Source organism: Lineus longissimus, chromosome 15, assembly GCF_910592395.1.
Source record: "Lineus longissimus chromosome 15, tnLinLong1.2, whole genome shotgun sequence".
Classification (NCBI taxonomy): Eukaryota; Metazoa; Nemertea; class Pilidiophora; order Heteronemertea; family Lineidae; genus Lineus; species Lineus longissimus.
Window position 1 is genome coordinate 4,398,751 of NC_088322.1, and position 21,534 is coordinate 4,420,284.

The 21,534-nt window shown below is 40.4% G+C and overlaps 1 protein-coding gene across 1 annotated transcript; it reads left to right on the forward strand.

Annotated features, from left to right (window-relative positions):
* The first annotated feature begins 20,292 nt into the window (after positions 1–20,292).
* LOC135499360 (cyclic AMP-dependent transcription factor ATF-3-like) lies at positions 20,293–20,865 on the forward strand. The gene has a single exon (XM_064790106.1). It carries the CDS (start codon positions 20,293–20,295, stop codon positions 20,863–20,865), a length of 573 nt encoding a protein of 190 aa, XP_064646176.1.
* Positions 20,866–21,534: the final 669 nt, after the last annotated feature.

Consider the following 21,534-nt stretch of genomic DNA (forward strand, 5'->3'; position numbering starts at 1 on the left):
AGTGACTGTGCAGAAACGTGCATTTATCGTGTATAACTTTGACATTATTCCCCTTAAGCGCTGTTGCACAAGAATCTGCAACCACGGCCTCTGTTAAAGTAGGAATTACATGATGACACACACGCAGGGTACCGCTGTTGGCCGAATCGTATTGACACGATTGGAAATAATCGTGATCCATTTCTACATAGAACAGCGTATCTTTCGTGAACGCAACGTAATCGGGTAAGCCAACCACCTTAGTGCTTCCCACGTTCAACGGATCAAATTTCGTATCTTTGGGTATTTTCGTACTGGCTGAGGGCGTTTTTACACCTGTATTTACGGGTACTCGGAAGCTACTGATTTTATACACATCCATGAGACTGCTCTTCACATACAGGGGTATTGTAATACTGACAACGATCATATTTTTCGTTCTCGTATAACTGACCAAATTTTTAGCCTGGTAATAGAAAGTGGGGTTCGTGTGAATTATTTTAATGTCCTGTGTAGACATGTCTTTCGTTCCTTTGATTTTATTATCGACATAATCGATAATTTCTTGCATTTTCTTCACGGGAATCAACTCTGAAGACAAATACCCCTCCAACAATTTTACAATACCGCGGCCGTACTGATACACTTCCATCAATTGACGATTACAATTGACATTGTACGAAAACATCGTGGGATAAATAGTCGTGTACATTTTGTCCAACACCAATTCCAAGTATTCGATTTGCTTATTTATCAACTGATTTGTAGCTGCATCTTGTTTTGCCAGTTGGATCAGTGCGTTATTGCTTTGCACCACTTCATTTCTTATATTCGTGCTACCTTTCTTCAAATTTTCCATACTATTTTCGTAGAAAACCTCTGTTGCCTGAACATTGTCTTCGTATGCCTGTATGCCCTTTTCTGTATTTTCGAACGCCTTATTCAATACACCGATTTGATCGCCGATTTTATTGATTTTGTCCATACCTGGTATACCGAACAGACCAGAACGAATTTTATCAATAAGATAACCACCGGGTGTATGTGAAATAAACGTACCAATGTCACTAACAACGTGGTGTGCGTCGGGGAGAGATCTTTTCTTGGGATGTTTTTCAGGGTTCTCTTCCTGTTTTGCATCCAACTCTACCAGAGGAATCATGTTTATCATGGGTTCGTAAAACTGACTGGTGGGATCTGGGAACCGATATGTGCATTTGATCACGTTAGAATCGATCATTCGGTTAATCATGTCACACTTTGTATTTTTCAACGCTTGCGATGTGGCACAATTTTGTATAACAGGCATAGAGAACAATTCCAGAAATTTCCACGTGTCTGTAAAAAAATCGGGCATGGGTATACCAAGAGTGTAGATAAATTCTGTCTCACTACCACCAAGAAGCACTTCGCCGACGTGATTAAACATGACACCGTAATTTTGTCGCATAATTACGTTTCCAGAGTCGAGTTTATCTGGTTTCGCATGAGACACGCTGACACGAGAGAATGTAAGTGCCATCAGCAGACCAAACATAGTCACAAATGACTTTAACATTTTCAGCTTTATTTTGGTGGTGTCAATGCGCATTTATTTTACCATTAGGATAGGACAAAAATGCTGAGTGGAAAATAACACATCCACAATAGAGCGATTTCATTATGGAAACATCCTTTTTCCCGAAAGACAAAACCAAAGCTAACCCTAATTATGTTTTTTACCAGGGAGGATTGGGTTATGCCAGAAATGGACCGTATGCAGCGGTGTATAACAATCTCTACCTCGGGCTGATAAAAGAAGACGACATTTTGCAAGATAAAAAGAGGCGCCTACTCCTGGGTTCGAATATTGTGTCCGGAATTGAACGCCACAAACACTTGTCCGCTGGTGTACACAGAACGCATGCATATCCCAAATGGCGGAACACGTTTCTTGACGAAATCGAAAAGAATGCAGACAAGATAGGTAGCATAACTTACACGAAATACAACTACACAAATCCTCGTGACGAAGTTGAACTACCAGCCTACATGAGATGGGCTACACGTTTCATATCGGACAAGTGGTCCAAAATGCTCATACTAAACAGCGGTATAGGTAACAATCGCCTCATCGAAGACGAGAGCGACCAAATGGACGACAACGAAGACGAAGAGACTAGAAAATACGCAAAATACAAAACAGCGGTCAGAATGACGATACCCGGGAGTAAGGAAAGTAGCGATGCAATGTTCAATACCGCTCGTTTCCAACAGTTGATTAAACTCGAAAGTTTAGCACTAAGTTGCAAAAGATGTGGGATGTCTAAATACGCAGGAATCATCTATGCCAAGTTGAAAGAAAAGCTCAATATGCAGCATCTCACACGAACAGAATGTGCTGCATTGCACGATAGACTTCTCAAATGTCCTGTGTCTATACTTCTCGTACAGCGAAGATGTGGTAAAACAGTCGCACACATTGGTGATGCGTGTAAAGCCATTGCCACATTCCCACTGGCCGGATATAAATATCTCTACTTAGCACACGATGGAAATTTGGCTCAAAATGCATTCGATACCATCATGAAAGTTGTAGGACCAATGGTGAACGAATTTAACACACTCGAGAGACAAAATTTTCTCAAAACCAGACAGAAAACAACTACAGCGCAACGACAAAATAACAGAGGATCGAATTCGAATGAAAATGATGAATTTTATTACATACAAGCAAAAGTGTCGTACAAAATGAGTATACAAAAAGTGTCGGTGAAATTCTACAGATACAACGAAAATCAGAGACAAATGGAGCCGGATGACATGCCTTACGGTGAAAACTGGTTTAAATGTCGTATTCTACATCAACATAAGGTAAGCGACTTTTATTTTATTTTAAAACATTTCACAAATTCACAATTTTCAGTCTCGAAAAATTTACAAGTCCAAACTTCCTGTTCAAAAATATATTCTGAAAAGGAACTTAAAAATGCCAACTTCCTCATACTCAAAAGTTGTTATGGCCGAAAATCCACCCGGACTGTTGGTTTCTTGGTTCTTTGCGCGAGAACAGATAAGTGTGCCAAAATAACTTGAAAGATTAAGGGACGCAATGTTTTGTATCAAAAAAATCTTTTGAGAAAAATTCCCGAAGATTTCGAACGAAAATTTTTAAGCCTTTTTTCAAAGGCCTAACTTCCTGAAAATGAGGCTAAATTTGATATAGATTTTATAACTTCCTGTTTTATATCAATAATTAACCTTATACATGAGTCATAAATAATTAGTAATAATATTTGTTTGTATAAAATTAACATTTCATTAATTAAAAATAAATATATATAAAACAAAACGTAACTTCCTGTATTGATGCCTCTATCCTAACTTCCTCGTAGGTGTGCGTGTTTTGCTAGGCATAAAGGCACGGACCATATTTGAAAAATTGGTCTTAAAAGTGGTATTTGAAACGGAAGTTAGGCCGATTTTTAGCGAAAAAAGTATGGAAAATCACTAACTTCCGCTTCAAATTTATTTTTCAAGAGAGGATCCATTTGGTCGATTTGGATCCTCTCTTGAAAACAAGTGTGTACAGGAGGAAAACGCAAAATATAATTTTTGTGATAGTAAGAATGGTTGTAAAGGGGATTGATGGACGATTAAAGTTGTGATATTATTTTGGGGAAGATTAAAAAAAACCGAAACAAAAAAATCATAAATTAAAAAGGAAGTAGCAAAAAAGCATATGATGAAAAGGAAGTTAGCTAACACATATTGCAAATAGGAAGTTGAAATGTGCTGCGAATCTAACTTCCTATATTATATGTATTTTTTCAAGAGAGGATCCATATAGCCACATTGGGTCCCCCCTTGAAAAATTTTAAAAATAAGGAAGTTACAAAAACCCAATACATTTCTCACAAAAAATTGCATTAACTTCCGGTTCGGTTACAAAATGTAGACGTGAAAATCACACACTTTTGACCAAATTTCTATACAAATACATACGAGGATTTAGGGGATTCCCCAAAATTAACGGCAAGCACAAGGATGATTTTGAACAGACCATCCTTGTACTTGCCGTAAATTCAAAAATCAGTTTTAAACAGGAAGTTACAAAATTCTATCGGTTTTTATTTCATCATAGCCTTTAGTCCTTCAAAATTATCAAACACATCGCTCACTTCATCATCTACAGCACTTTTAGGTGGTAAATTATCGGTTGCTATGTACAAGAAAGAACTTGCATCCATATCTAACAAAGTCATACACACGTAGAAACAAACCCAAGCGAAATAGCCAATGTGGAAAATGTTTGTTCGGCACTTTAGAAAGTTTGAAATTCGTACCGCTTTACCGTACAGTCTTTGTGCCATTTGTACAGAATATGTTTTGAAAAACACATTTTTCTCATAGTCCTTGAAAAAGATTGCATACAGCACGTCGCTCACAGTGGTGATCGTGGGTGTAATCAACAGGGGCATTACCTCTCTTTCTATTTTTCGCACGTTAACACTGTCGAATTCGAGTTTATATTTCTGTCGAAGATCATTAAACGACGGATATTTCGGTTCCTTTAACTTGCACGCATAAATCACAGCAGCCAGAAAAAAATGTCGCAACGACTCTACAACAATGTCCACTTTGCATAGCATCCTATCGAAAACCTCCAACGCCAAAGACAGTGTGCTAGGATCACAGCGTAGTTGATTCGTGCAGAATTTGTAGATCCAATTCATCTCATCAAATCTCGTATTCGCAGTAACACCATTCGTCTGAGTACGTCCTCCCCCAGGTATATTTACACGAAATCTATTCTCATAGCAAAATTTGTCGTGTTCAGCAGCCACTTTCGCCATAAGTTGTATGTATTCTTTCGTTGTTATTTTTGTTGGGTCGTTTCTCAGTGCCAACATGCCATTTATCGGTAATTTCAACACAATTCTATCTCCACCTCCAACTCTTCCAACACCAAAATGTTCTTTTTCAAACACCAATGCCGCCATGTTTCACACTTCACTCCACTCACACTTGCAAAGAGTAGCTATAGAAGGTTTTGAACGTTTCCAATTGCGCCAATCGTTCTCTCGTCTTGTCCACGTCACCAATTTTCACCAATTGCAATTCGCTGCTCGGCTTACTTAGCAGTATCCCGTTTCTCAACTCGCCGTCACACAATAAGTTTGAGGAGATAAAATATCGACCACTCTTGCGATCGTATGCGAAACGAATAGGCTCGGTCAACAACTGTTTAGAAAATGCCGAACAAAGAGTTGCGTGATGCTCTTTATGGATGTCTGAAGGCAGTGCTAACACGTCCAATATGTTAGCAATCTTAACATTCCCCTCCCTCAGTGATGCTTTGTTGCTGATAATGCTGATAAAATCGTTGACTGTGTCCAGGGTCTTTTTCCGCTGATATAAATTTTCCGTTGATATGTTTTCCTCTGTTATTCTTGCCCTTTGGTAAATTTTTGATTTCTCCACCCTGAATGTGTACGAGTCGATTTTTTCATTCGAATCCTTGTATATAGAATAATTGCCAACAACACCTTCTGCTGGTGGCCAGTTCTTCTTATAGCATTTCGAAGCCCACGTGAGATTTCGACACGTTTTATCAGTAAATCTTGCCACAGACTCTTGTTTCTGTAGGCAGGGATTCATACCTGGACACGTTATAAAATCCACCACCTTCCGTTTATTATCCTTATCCATACCATAGATGTTGTGATAGCTGGTGATCAGAAATACGTTTGAAACTCCGATATTCGTCGCATTGCTCACGTGCTGTGTCTGTCTCACGTCAGCCATCCTCATTTCCATTTCCCTCCTAAATCGACCCAACACAAATGACTGAGAGTCTTCCTGGATTTTTCCACTCCCATTTGCAGGTATGTTAGGACTCAGAGGAAAAAGCATCTCCTTCGACCCGGTGTTTATACACCTCTCCGTCAGGTAGCGCATTATAGTCGGTGGAATATCACTACTTTCGGAAACAAATTCCATCGTTTTCACAGCCTCCTCAATTTCACTGTTTATTGTATCAAACAAATAGTTCACACATTCGCTGAGTTTCGAAACACGACTTCCGCCCGTATTTTTCGTACATTTCCCAAACAATTCGTAACAGGCGTGGAAATGTTGTCTGTCTATCCACAGGAATCTAAAGTCAAAATCGCCGTATGCGCTCGCTGTATGACTTAAAGGTTGTGTATAAATAGGCGACACCGGTATTTGAGGTCCAACACCATCTTTCGAGGATTTCAGCTTTTTCACCAACAATTCGCTATCATCTGTATCCTCACTATCACCACCTGCACCTCTTCGACGTTTACTACCGGCAGCAGCAACAGAGCTCACCATTTTATCCACAAATTTCACAGCTTCATCCATAACGTTTTTCTCTATCATTTGTTGTTTATCTAAGCGAAGATTAACAAACGTGCTCTCGTCTGCGGGATTCACCTGCATCTCCTCCTTATCAGCTTCGTCGTTCAACCTGTTTGCCAGAGTACGGCTAAACCATTTCTTATCCTTGTCCACGAGCACAATTTTCCGTGTATCGTCTACATCGAACGGATTCACCCTTTCGCACGACCGTTTGCATATGAAATGACTCGTTCCCGTATCGATGTTCAATATTTCTACAAACGAAACCTTAACCTTGCTCCCACAGTCTTTGATCATATCCTCTTTAAGAAACAACAAGGGATCTATTATGAAAAAAAGCCATTTTTTATTCGAAACATTATCAATAAAGGAACCGTAGTGTTTCACAATTTCAAATTCGACGTTGCACCAGGATCGTGTCAGTTTTTCTTTCTTACTGTTTTCCTTTTCAAATTCTTCGTAGAAACCAATTCTGTATTTCAATTTCGGTAGCAGCGAATTTAACTGATCGTCGTTTGTACTCATTGGATGTGAGTTCAAATACTGTTTTGGTGTCTTTATAGGTTGCACAAAATGTCCCAACTCGTCCACGAGCACCACCAACTTGTTTTCACTCACGTGATTATGTTTCATGTTCAATATCGGCCTAAACGCATACGCATGCATTACATGATGTGCAATTTTCACCCATTCCGTTCTTCTGTTTCTATATCTCCCCTCGAACAATGGTAGCGACATTATTATCACTTTAAAGATGGTTTCACATAGATTTCGTGAATTGTACGTAGATGGACGTGATAATTATGCTTATTTTCTTATAATAATCCGATACAGACGTGTTTCCGTTGTACAGTTTATGGTTTCGAATTTTTCGACTACTCACATTGCTTCCTGTGCTTTTTTCAACTCTGTCGATCTCGCCCTGATGTGAATTTTCGTCTACGTTTTTCTTTCCGTCAAGATTCTTCCTAGCGGTTGCCAACGCTTCCTTGGATACACGCAGAGTTTCGAAATGGAAATTTATACAATCCAAAAATGCCTGTTTATTCTGTTTGGCTATACTTAGATATCTATCCGCAGTTACAGACCTATCTTTACCAATTTCATCCATATCGCTAGCGAAAACCTCTCTACACGCCGTCGTAACTGCATTTTTTAGCACATCTCCTTTCGTTAGAATAGAAATTCGCAGCTGTGCCTCATCTGACAAGTTATAATCGATGAATGCGTTAAATTGTGCCGGATTTGTCTCCTTTGCAACGTGATTTTTCGCATTGGCCATGTCCCTTTCCGCTTGTAAATCTATACTCTTCCCCGAATCAGACACCAATCGATTATTATTCAATCGTACATTTTCATCATTGTCGAAATTGTTTCTAATCGCAGTAGCAAGAAAATCGTTAAATGTTTGCCCTCCGCTAAGCAGGTCAATCGCAGAGAAGTCCCGTATCACCTGTGAGTTGGGATTCGTTGACACAGAAGACGTGGAAATTGTATTTGTTGTTAGTGTGTGTTGATACGTGTTCACACCACACGTCGTCGCACTTGTCATTTTAACACCAGGGCATTTATTTCCAGTATATGCGCAGAAATAATATGTATTACAATCGTTAGCACCATTTAAACCAATAGCAGCTGCCATATGGCTATTATTCACCCCATCTCGGGTCAACACACAATTATCATACGTCTTTGTACAAACGTGAAAGTTAAAATGTAAACGACAAACGTACAGAATTTGAAGTTCGAAACTTTTCTTATAAAAAGCGTCTATTAATTCGGCTATACAACCCTCATCGTGATTAGCCATTTCGTAATCGTGACATGGGAAAAACATGCATACTCCAGGCCCACATACAGTGTCCATATCAGCGTTTTTTTCAACTTTTTTAATTTTTCGATTTTCAAAATTTTCTCAAAAATTTTCAAAGTCCGACACTTCCTGTTCAGAGACCAAAAAAATGAACACACGAAATTAGTCTAACTTCCGCTTCAGGACACAGTTTTTGATTTATCCTCGGAACACACTTATTTTCGTCTGGATGATCTGTAGGCCGCAACCGCAACGCCAATAACTATCACCAAGATAATTCCGCCCATAATACAACCAACTATTAATGGATAATTTGTAACGTCTCGCCGTATTAACTCTTCGCTGTCCGTACCGTTAATGTTGTCCGATGCACGACGCTGTATTTGGTCTCCCAAATTTATTGCTGATAATGCTAGGGTATTTGCCTGTATCTCTGGTGACGTCATAATGTAAACAAAGATACTATATACAGCATTGTTGGGCGCGGAATATTTCCCCAACAACAATCTTTTGTTACCTTTGTTCTGTCCCAACTTCATAACTTCGCTACCTCCTTCCTTGAATACGGACACACCACTAATACCACCCCATGTGCTGTGAATTTGTTTTCCGTACAATTTAATAAGCTCTTCCGCACTACTGTGATCGATAAATTTACGGCCTGTATTCAATAACATTCCCTCACTCGCTTCGCCCCATTTTACGTTCGATATCACCTCACCTGTGGCACCTGTCAAATGTAACATGGGATATTTTCGCTGTAGGTCGTACACATTTCTAACAAATTTCAGTGTCATTTCCATACCAGTTGGCCTATCATCACTACCCTTTGTCTGCAAATCGGTAAATTTAAGATTGACCAATCGTGTTTCGGGTATTTTAGATATATCTACTCGTTTATCGGATAAAATTCCCGCTTCCACTGTTTCACCAATTTTATAACTTATATCCACCAACTTATAACCGTACGTATCTACGGCAGCATCAAAACCTATCGCTTTAATGGCGGTAATGCCACATGCTGTAGGCAACAACACCAAAAGATAAAAAACCAATGCCGTCACCACCACTTGGCCTTTACTCCACACCTTATCCGCCATTTTGATTCCCTCCTTGCACTTCCTCCTACCCGCTAAGTTGTATAAATTTACAAAATTCACGCCACTTACCAAATTGTATTTTTTTTGCTTCCAGGCATGCAGAGGAGAAACGGCAAATGTCATCATGTGGGACGAAGTCGCCTACTCAAACGAAAGAAGTATGCCCTCTGTATACGCTCTCGCCCAAACAGACGACGCGGTTCTTAAGCTCTTCAGTTCGCACAGACCCAAACACGACGACGACACCAAGGCTGAAAAAATGAGAAAAAAAGGTGAACAAGACTCGGACGGTGGTCACATTGACTTTGATTCGAAAAGAAACACAAACGTTCGATTTCTTAGTCAATCTTTCGTCTGTGTAGGCCACATTGTAGCAATCTTAAAAAATGACACCAACGTCAATAGGTGTATCTGCTACGAATTTGGGCAGCCAAGACATCTTATCGCAGGCTCTGACTTTAGAGAAATATCCGAATTGCTCAGCGGTGCCAAGAACAAGAGTGCTATGTTTTCTGAAATCGGTATTCTACCCAGAAATGCAGTCAAGGATAAGGACTTACTAAACGCCCTAGACAGCGAAGAGAATACCTTTGCCCTAGCATCCCCTAGCGGTAGAAGGGAAATAACCGGGAAATTATTTCCCCTCTTAGGCTACACGGAAGGAAAAATTACCGATGCATTTGTCGAAACAACACTCTACGTCTACATCGATACGGCGCCAAAAGACAGAAGTAAAAATGCCTTCACAGTGGTAGTAAAAGTCAAACCGTACAACGATCTCTGCGAGGATACCATTGTCATAGTTGCGGTGGAGGAATTTCACACAAATGAAGTTGACAGAATCACCGGATCACCGTACAGAGCACTGGCAAAAAGACTTATAACATCCATGTCACTTATCACTCAGTTATACAACAGGTATTTCGAAGAAATCGTCATAGCAGTCGAAGTGAACAGTTTCAAGCTGGAAACGTTTCTCTTCCACTTTAGAAACTACTTCTATTCGAATAAAGTTCTCTCGGACAACCACCTACAAGTTCAATTCGCCACTCACGAATCAACAGCCGAAGGGGCTCTAAAGACAGACTCCAACAACCACCAAGCCTTGGCAATTCGCCAAAGCTGGAAGGAATACGATGCTGCGAAAAAGGCAATGAAAAGAAAACTCTTACACATACAACCGTCGAAAAGCAAGAGAGCCCGCATGAGTCTACCAACCAATTATGACCGGCAAATGATATACGGCACAGATGATTCATCCAGTGGCGATGAGTTTGACAGCGACTGCGAAACAGATTCTGAAGACGAATTCGAAAACTACGACCCTTACAGAAAAGTGTCACACATGCGAAAAAAAGCGCGTGTAATGCAGCGATTCGAAAGCATACTTGTGAACGCGGGCGATCAGCATAGCATAAATTGCTACAGCGATGTGGGTATATCTGAAAAACCCAAATCGGTCACTTTGGTAGGATATAAACTCACAAAGGAGAAGGTGGACGCATGCGAAGACTTTTTTATCAAATATAATAACGGATTGATACTCTGCGCACACACCTTGATCAGCATAAGTCTCAACCATTCGAATAAGAGCATACCCAATGAATTGGCCACACAACTCGAACAAGTCCGAAGAGTCAAAAACCCTAAGACAGGAACATACACAGTGACTGGAAAATCCAACAAATACACAGATGACATTTCTGTAACAATGTATATGGTTGTACATGTGATGACAAGTGTCGAAAAGGGCTCAGGACCCAAACTACTTAGTCTAAAAAGCGTAGACAGGTGGAAGGAACCAACTTTACCCGCTATCACAGCTTGCTGATTTTTCGGTTGAAAATTTCTAAGTCCTAACTTCCTGAAATGGCACAGGTTTGTAACTTCCTGTTCAATAACGAATTTTTTGTACCCTCTATGAAATAAAACCCGATTGCAATTTTTGTAAAATAAAGTAAATGTGTTATAGGTCTATTGGTTGTCTAACAGTTTGATTTCATTTTTGTTGAAAAATAATACACGAAACAGAGCTATGTAGGAATATGTGTTTTCACATACAAAATCAAGATATTAACTTCCGGTTTAAGTAATTTTTTTCATAAATTCATATAAAAATCAAAGTTCGTCTACGATTTTAAATTAAATCTTTTTACCATATAAAAAGGGGTAGAAAGACCTTGCGAAATGTGCCATTTAATGTTAAAAAATAATAGGCGAATCATAGCTAATAAGACAAACAATCTAGACTCAGGTGCTAACTTCCGGTTCAAATGTTAAAAAAATAAATAAATGTAAGTGTACAAAATATATCAGGGACGAGCCCGAAATTACTGTTTTACACCTTCTTTGCGATATTATTCTACAGAGATAATCTATAAATCCAAACATACCTACGTTTGTTAGTTGTAATGGTCCGTCGATAATTTGTCCAGATTTTTACATATTAGTGAAACACAACCAAAATTACACGAACACTTCAAACTCCACACTCGGACAGCAAACATGGACACGTCAAGATTTGTATATGCAATAAATGCTTCGGTGAAAGAATTTCTCAAAGGTGATCACGAATATAACGCCGAAGTTGACAAATCACTGATTGAGAGTCTCCTAAACGAAAATAGATTTATCGAAGCCTACTTTCTCTGTACAGAAGCATGTCAGGGATTTGCCAATTTTACGAAAAACATCCTCTTCTCCGACACGAAAGGTTTTCTGACCGTTGCAGCCCTTCAAACGTCTACGAGTAAAATGAAGGAGTGGTTTAAAGCACACGATGACCAAATGGGTTGGTTAGAGCGAAGAAACGGCAAGGGGAAGACGTATGATACATTCGATGAATATAAAACAGCGCTAAATGATTATCTCAGTGACGCATGTGTTGAAATGTGCTCAACTGTCGTAAAAAGTAGATACAAATACTACGAATACACAAAAGACGCTTCCTGTATAGGCACATACTTTCACGAAGTGCTAGCTAAGGATTACATATTCCCACACGTAGCGCGAGCACTTATTCGCTGCGATAAGAACGATGCAAAACAAGCGCCTTTATATTGTCACACATCTGGTAGAGTCCCATCACCGCGCTTACCGTTAAAATGCGAAGGAATATTACAAACACTTGCCAAAATATGATCCCGAACAAGATTTCTTAGGACTTGGTGATGTAAATCTCACAGCTGAAGAGACTACTGCAGAAATCGAAGCATCCACACATGTGGTGAAGGCAATTATGGAATTAAAGTGTTTGACGATTCCTGTGATCACACAGAACGATATGCGCGATATTCTTCTCTGCGTTGACGATTACGAATTAAGAAGCCGAAAACTTATTTCTATTCTCGATAAATGCATGGTAGACGGTAAGAAACTACCCGAAAGAATGAAACGATATGACGTTTATACGAAAGCTGGAAACCCTAAAAAGAACCACCCCCTGTTTAGCCGAACAACTCTCTTCAGTCCTATGGCAGATGTGAATAAGCACGTGAATGCAACCACGACGATTCCCACAGAATGTTATCACCACTATTATAAACCGTCTGAAATATTTACAAACACAAATAAACCAGACCGTTTGCCAATGGACGCGATACTGTGTAAACCTCGAAGGGCCGCGGCGATTCTCTACGACGTGACATCAAAGGATAACGAACCGATATTGACACATATATGGGAAAAAGAAGATGTCCCGTTCACTTTGTCACCTCAAGGATGTTTCAATGCACAAATGGAAGAACAGCGAGTCACTTTCAGTTATTATAAAGGTGAAATGCAGTCGATTTTCGTGCTACTGGTGGGTGCGGAGAAGGTCGAGGATGAGGATCACCAACAGTTGTTGAATATCTTGAACTCATCGAATGGCAACGGTGTTCTCAACGGGAGGGCGTGTCCCAAATTGACACATTGGGCTTTAGCTAACCGGATAGGCTTAATCTATGCCATAGATCTCGAATTTAAGAAATGTTATCTGCGAAACATGGAGGTATTCACAATTGAACATATAGTGAAGGCTAATGAAATAGAATTTGACGAGTCAAAGATTCCAGAATTTGTGTTCAACAGGCCCACGGGGAAGTATAGGGAACACGAACTTGTGATCACTCATGCAAATAGAAAGAATAGGAAAAGGAATTTTGTGAAAAACGCTCGGCACGAGAGACCACCTTATAGGAAGAAGATAAAAAGAGACGGTGATTACTGCGTGAAGGAAGACTTCTTACCCATGGACATGGGCTGCGTGAATAAGGAGAATGTTGTTCCCGTGTGCTATCATTCTGAACTCCTTATCCAGCCGGTACAGCGATCTGTTGATAAAAAAGCTTGCCCCAAGCAACGCAAAAAATCATTGCAATTTGTGACGAATAATGGAAACAAACAGCAGTCAAGTTCATCAAAGTTGGCTGCCCGAAAGAGTGAAAGCATGAAAAAGCCTACCCCCGCATCCACTGTCCCAAAACCTTCAACTTCAACATCCAAGGATACAAACATGTGGGAGGAGGATGATGACGCTGAACTCGTGAAAATGCTCGAAGAATGTGGGTATTGAATTAGTTACAAGGTAAAGACATTTCTTTATAATGATTTTCGAATTTATTTACACAATAAAATGTACATATGTTAACTTCCTGGTTTTATTTGTTATAATTATTTGGTCTAAATGCGGAAGTTATGATGCTAATACAGCTGGACTTAGAAAAATTTTCGAGAGTGAGAAATAAAATAGTAAATTTCGGCACAATTCGCTTCACAATGTCTTAGGGTCGATAGATCATGTTCTTATTTCGAGATTTCGTAATTTTTCGTTTCATTCTCAATGCCTGAGGGTCGTTGAAGAATCGAAGATACTCCTTTCGTTTCTCGCACTTGGATCCACCAACAGGTGGGAGTGAATCTGGCACCAGAAGTCGTCTCTTGGCCTTTGCAACACCAGCAACGCGTACTCTGTGAACATCTGAGGCGCGTGAGAGAAGCATCATCACATTATCCGTATCCACTTCACCGAAATCGTTCATCATCATACACGAAAGGGTCAAACCTTGTATGGGGGTGATAGTGGACACGAACGCAGGTACTCCGTCTGCCCTAATTGCGTACATCGCATCTTTGTCGCATTTCTTGACCTGCATATCTCTATGTTTCTGATCTTCCAATGCGGCGGCTGTCGCGGAGGGGTTTACATACACCGGGTATGTGTCGTAGGTGCTTTTGACGATCATATCCGTGATACCTGTTTTCATTGACGAGAATGTTCGTACATCCGGTGTGAAATTGAAACCTCTAGCATAGGGCGAATGATATGTTTTGTGAAAGATATCTTTCTTTTCGTTTTTCGACGGTTCGTCGTGCCTGGTGTAGTAACCGAAGAGAATCTTGTTTTGCTCGCCTTTCATGTTGATGGTTTCTTTTATCCTATTTCCCGTGATTCCCGTGAACACGTATTCGTATCTGACTTTGTTTTCGCACGCAGGGAGTGTAACGAGAATGAAAATATCATTGGCCAAGTAGGTGGTCACGCTGTCACGAAATACCTGTGGGTGCCACCTCTTGTAGCCTTCTTCATTGGCTAAGGCCAACGTGAGAGGTGCAAATTTCCCACTTGGTTTCGTCCTTCCGTCCTTTAACCATTTCTCGCAGTTGTCCAAGTGTTTCTGGTAGTGTTCGTCTACAGATGTTGTAAGAGCTTTCCTCTCACGAGCAATATCGAATTCACAGGCCTCGTGGTATCCATTGCCCAGTAGAAGCAATGATCCTGGGCTCATGGTACTGCTGATGGGAAATCTCTCTTCGGTTATAACGTGATTGAAGAGTACAGAAAACGGGGCACTTCTTTCCGTATACACTGAAACCGTGTTTCCAATGAACCCGTTGAACACACTTAGACTTAGGATTTTCTGAATCAATTTCTGAAGTTGGAGGAAGTAATATTCGGCCAATTTACTTCCAGGATAGGGTTCAATTTTGATGTTTCGGCTATCACAGACTTGTTTGAGAAGTAATTCGCGTTGAATTTTCTCCCTATCCTCCTCTTTCATCTCAACATCGACATTTTCATTTTTATTGTCCAAGTCCGACATTTCAGGCTTTTTTTCCTTTTGTTGTTGTTTTCCTACATTCGCTGCAGATGGTGGAAGTTTACTATTTCTGACAGCTGTTCGCATTTCAAACATCTCTTTCACGTCCCTTTGAGCTACCTGCTGTAATTCTCTATACACGTCGAAGATGATGTGAATATTCATGCTGATTCTGTCTCTGACAGCGCAGTGATCGTCTGAATCGTACTGTTCGGTGAATGTAAGCGAATTGAAATCCATATAGGTGCTATGAGGTAGATGCTCTGTTGCCGCCGTGGTATTTGTGTTTGTGGATGACGACTCATCGTGTTGCTGATGTTGTAACATTCTATTTCGCATCCTTTCTTGCATCAGTTTTTGCTCTTCCTGTTTCAAAAGCCAGGTATAGGCTTCTTCGATGAATGTGGCAAAGACGCAGATCTTAAATTGATCACTCGTGTTTTCGAATAGTCTATCGGCAAGAAGTTTATCGAGAGAAGTCTTTACACCTTTTATCGCTGTGTTCGTGTACTGTAGAGTGCTGGTGATCATTCAATTTTCGTTCAACTGTCTAACACGTTGGAAAGCCATGTACATTTGCATATCTGCCACTGACCGCTGTATAGAGTCTTCGAAAAGTTGGAGGTCTTCTTCCCATGTGCCGGTAGAAAATAACAAAGTAAAATCAGGCATGGCTATCAATCTGACCATATCAAGCTGCGGATTGTAGAACCATGTAATCACGTCCTTCTCCTTGCTTTGTTGCTTTTTCCACCCACCACCATTGAATCCACCGCCACCACATCCTCCGCCGTTTGCGCCGCCTTTTTTGTTCACACCCCTCTGATTCTGAGCCGCTGACGAATCAAAAAGTTCGCTGTCTTTCAAGTTATTCTGTAGGACCCGACAGTTTCTTCTGAGCTCCTTGTGCTGCTCCGTGTGAAGGAATTTCTCAGCAGGACCAATCACGTGACAAATACCCGGTACGCGTTTCTTCTTGTCTGTCATTGTATTTTTCATCACATTTGAATCATCGATCCCCATGTCAATGTCTTCACCAAGACCATCCATGAGATCGGCACTTCCCTGCGTTTTTGCCTCCTCCTCTTCAATATCGCAGAGCCTCTTCTTCTTATTTTTCATCCTCACACGTTCACGTTTTCGATTACATATCTCCTCTGCCTGTCTCGAGCGTTCTTGGATAATTTTTTCGTGCTTCTTGCTGTAGAAACCAAAATGATCAGTGAGATCGGTAGGGTTATCCTCACTTCTGATGAGTTCCATAAATTCATCTGTTTCATCCTCATCGCAGTCTTCTGGTACGAAATATGCGCTGTCAATATACAAATCATTGTACCCGTGTTCTTTGTAAAAACCAACAAAGGCCATGGTGATATTTCCTTGCGCTTCATCTGGTGTGAGAGTGGATAAGTGGCACGTATTCGTTCCGTGAGGGTATTCCTCGAGTGTTTCAATCTTTGAACGTGGGTATTGGTGGTCTTTGGTCTCCGTGTCCAAGTACACGATCCTAGCACTGGCTAAAATCGTATCTTTCACCGGTACGCGCGCAATACCATCCTTATAGGCCGCTTTCATCATCTTGTCGCACATATCGTGTTTCTGACACAATCGAAGGGCATCCATTCGATAGTTGGTGTCGTATAGTCTTGGTCGTGGAATTTCTTGGTACCGCAGAACTTCGTAACTTTTCACAGTCATCGGAATGTTGAATTCGCTGTGTAGTATGATCGAATTGTGAAGTATGGCAACTTCATCTTCAGCATCGTTGGTCCTTCGGCGATTTAAAACACTCACAACACTCACGCATCGATCTGTCTGAGTCGACACCGCATTTATTTGCTCCAAAGCGCTGTACGGAAAGTCCCCAACTGCTTTCCCCTGGGTAAAACTACCGTTGAGAAAGATTGTATATTTCTTCGTGTAGAGAGGTACCAAATTGTAGGGTAGTGCGTTGTACGTGATGAACATTTCGGTGAGTGTTAGTAGAAATCCGTAGGAAAGACCTGCTTCGTCAACTACAAACGTTGTGTGTGTAATCTGGTTGATTACCGACTTGAACGATTTGTTGCCTGAAAATCCGCTGTTTCCGCCGTTACATCCCCCTATACCACCATTTGCACCTCCTTTGGCAGAATATTTGTTGAAGAAGAAACTGCCCATCGCCTCTGATATTTGATCCATGTTAGTCATGATCAATTTTATAAATTTTTCATGACTCATGACGCTCTCATGGTTTAGCATGCTGTGTTCGCTTTCAGGTGGCTGTAGGGGTATCCCCTGCTTTTTCGCCATGGAAACCTCTTTCGCTGTGAAGCGCCTACTTATGGCTTCTTCGATAACGATATCGGGTCTGTTGGCCATAGGCTGGTGTTGTGGGTTTCCGGGTGCAAGACAGCGTCGCACGAATTTACCTATTTTCAGGTATTCCTTATCGAACTCTTCCTTACAACACATAAACAGTGGGAATATGCCTTTGAGCTCAGCACGCATGTATTTACACCAATGCTCATTGACACTCTCTTGATTGAAGCGAGTAGCATTCTGCATGAATGGACCGTCTGGTGAGAAGACTTCATTACACGCGTCAACCATATCGGGGTCAGCACTGACTTTTTGGTACACCTTTTCAACATCTTCTTTAGAAAGGCGAATGTTATTCAGTCTAAAGAGTGTGGTGGTACTACCGTTTGCCATTGGATCGTAGCTATTAGGCATAGCATAACTTTCCGTGGTATTCTGTTGATTTCTCGTATTTATGTTGGTAGAACCGGTGAACGTGGAGAATTCGTGACCAGCAGTGAACTTGCCCATGCTATTACTCTTTCCCGTGCCCGCATGACCAGTTATACCGCAGAGAACAGTTGGAAAAATGTTGGGTATGGTTTTTGTACCGGGTGGCCTGTTGTCTACGGGTTCGAGATACAATGACGGGTCTATGTCGCCTTCATTTGCCACATAATCTTGGAAAAAACGATTCAATCTGTTTATCTCCTCGTGACTCCTGTCTACGTTGTTTGATTTTTCTAACAGATCCTCAAGTACACACGTTTCGATCGATTGGTCACTTAGGGTGAAAGCATTTATCTTTTTGGCAAATGATTCGTCTATAGGCACGTTTGTAATGGTGGGTAGATTTCCAGAGCTTTGAAATTGACTGATACCGCTGTACATGGCATCGTAATCCATGATTCCGCTTCAGATTCTGCTAGGATGTCTCCTGCGCAGCGATAATTTACAATCTGGTGTCATATTTTTCCTCTAATATATTTTATATGTATTGTTACATGCCGGACTGGTAGCCAAATTCATGCTCTGTGGACATATCGAACAAATTTGGTGAGTTTTCCGCACTTCAACAAAAATAACAAAACTGGGCCACGAATAGGAAGTTGGGACTTAGAAAATTTTCGAGACCAAATTTTTACCTTCCTTGTTGTGAACAGGAAGTTAGAAAAACGCTATGAATTCGCATTCTTGCATATTTTTGAAGGTGTGCGTTGGAAATTTAGTGTATTAGGGTGTTGATATTGTTTTATGAACACATATAACTCACCCCTAACCATATAAAAATGAGCTGGTGGCAATATAATTCGCTCCTGGCGGTACTAAGTGTAACGCTTTGCACGCATTTCATATATTCGCAAAAACCAACTTGTAAAATATTCTCGGTGCCTTCGCGTGTTCGGATAGGAGATGTGACGACGTTGTACTGCGTTTTCACACCCAATGTTACGTTGGAGATGGAAAAGGCGTTTTACTACCGACCGAATGTAAATTCACCTAAACCAAATGTTGTAAAACGTGTCAACGATTCACTACTGGCTGGACCATCCCATCCGGTTCATTCCCATTTCGCCCCTTCCCAAAATAAAAAAGGGGCGAAATGGGAAGGGGCGATATGGGAAGGGGCGAAATGGGAAGACACCGGACCATCCACTAACTGCGCTTGCGTATGATGTGTTTGTTAGGTTTGTTTAAGTGTGGACTTTCATGTATTTATCTCATTTTTGTCAAATTTTGAAATAATCAACAATATTAACAAACTCAGGGTTCATATTTATATATCAGGGTAAGTACGGACAAACTCACATTACTGCGTACAACATCTATCCTCTACAGAACACAATCAAACATGGCAAGTTCAACTTTAGATAACAGAAAAAGATGTTTTGCGGATTTAACAAATGTTATTGACCTAAATGCTTGTGTCGTTAAAACAAGGGTCCTACCCCCATCATTTAATGAACATCCCCCAAACCCATTTGTTACTGAAAACAGCGCTGAAGAAGGCAACGGTGATGATTCAAACAGCGATATTAGTGTAGGGTCACTTACGTTAGAAAGATGGCAGGAGGACTGGGAATGTTCACAATGCTGCGAATATTGTGTTGAAAGATTTGGAGAAGATGCCGTTGGCTATATCTCGCAAGGTATTTTAGTGGGGTATTTACAAAACGTCGATGATGAGGCGTTTAAGAAATTCTATGACGAAACTGCGGAAAATCACGAGTGCCTGGCATGTCAAATTAAACTGGACGAAGGTGACGGGAGGGAAGAGATGTACGAAACAGTGGTGCTACACGATAATTGTACACTGGAAGATGAAATGGGCTGCGTTGAATGTGAATTTCTCATGTCGCGCTCAAATAAACGCGACGTGCAAGTTGTAGACACGATAAAGAATTTATTGTAATAAAATATCGTATTTTTAACTTCCTGGTTAAACATTTTTATTTTTAAAACACAGACAAGGACGTCATTGTTTTTGAACTTTTCAACGTCTCAGCTGCATTTTCCCCATTTGGTGTCGGTTAGTGGCCAACAATTGCAACAAAAAACAGTTTTGTGTATATTTTGTGTCCAGGATCATCGAAATCAATTCATTTGCATCGGAACCCTCACCAACATGACTAATAACAGCGAAAACGCATCATCAATATATTACCTTTTCGAGATGGACCTCCACAACCACCACCACCCGCGTATTAACCCACATTTCATAAAAGATGAAGGATCGGGACTATCTGCGATTCCGGTTCCATTGGGTATGCCGATGCAATACGAGAATATAAAGCACGAAAACATCAAAACGGAGGAAATTTATTCTGCGGTAAATGCTGAAAACACGTGTCCTATTCTCAATCCTGCTGTAACACCAAGTTCAATAGTGAAACACAAAGAAACCGTCGAAACAAGAACACCGAATGTTAAAACCGAACGTAATATCGAAGACCTTGGCTACTGGTGTAATACGCCACCAAAAAGGATGAAAAAGACCGATTATTCATCAGCAGAACAGGCTGAAAGGATGGAACTGCGAAAGAAACGAAATCGTGAAGCTGCGGCAAAATGTCGACAACGAAAGGAGCAAAGGAGACAAGAATTGGAGGAACAAGTTGCAAGACTGGAAACTGAATTGAATGAACGTACGGACGAAGTTGACGGACTAAAACAACAAGTCGATCATTTACAGACACTTTTGTGCCTGCATGCACCTACTTGCAAAATCAAAGTTGAAGGTGAATAATAAACTATAAAAAATGAATACTTTGTAAAATTATAAATTGTGAATAAAATCAAACTAAAAATATATATAATAATAACACGTATTTTATTAGTACTTCCTTATGGAACCATAATATAATTTCTACATCCTTATCGGTTTGGCATTCGCATATACCACATACCCAAAACCTGTAAAATCACCTACCCGGAAGTAAAAATACAATAGAAAATGTATTGCAACACGCTAACTTCCTCTTCAACTACCCTTACACATTTGGTCGATTTGTGTAAGGGTAAATTTTACAATGGCGAAAGGGAAGTTAGACATTTTATATAAATCCATGTACTGATATTCCGGAAGTTAGAAAAAAAGTCAGTTATCGTTCCACGATCAAAGCTGCGATGTCTGTGTCCATCACAATGCTTCCTTCTACCTCCATATCATTGAGGAAGTTTAAAAGATGTACACAAAAATGTATTACAACACCGTAACATCCGGAAAAAAGTCGCCCGAGTGGGAGTATGATTTTTTCCACCTCCGATACACCATCTCCTGAAGAGGAAGTTAGAAATTTAAATTCATAGTACATTTGGACTTAGAGAATTTTCACCAAAATATTTTTTGACTCTGAACAAGGAAGTTGGGATTGTAAAATATTTTTCATTGTATTTCAATCAAAATTTATAATTT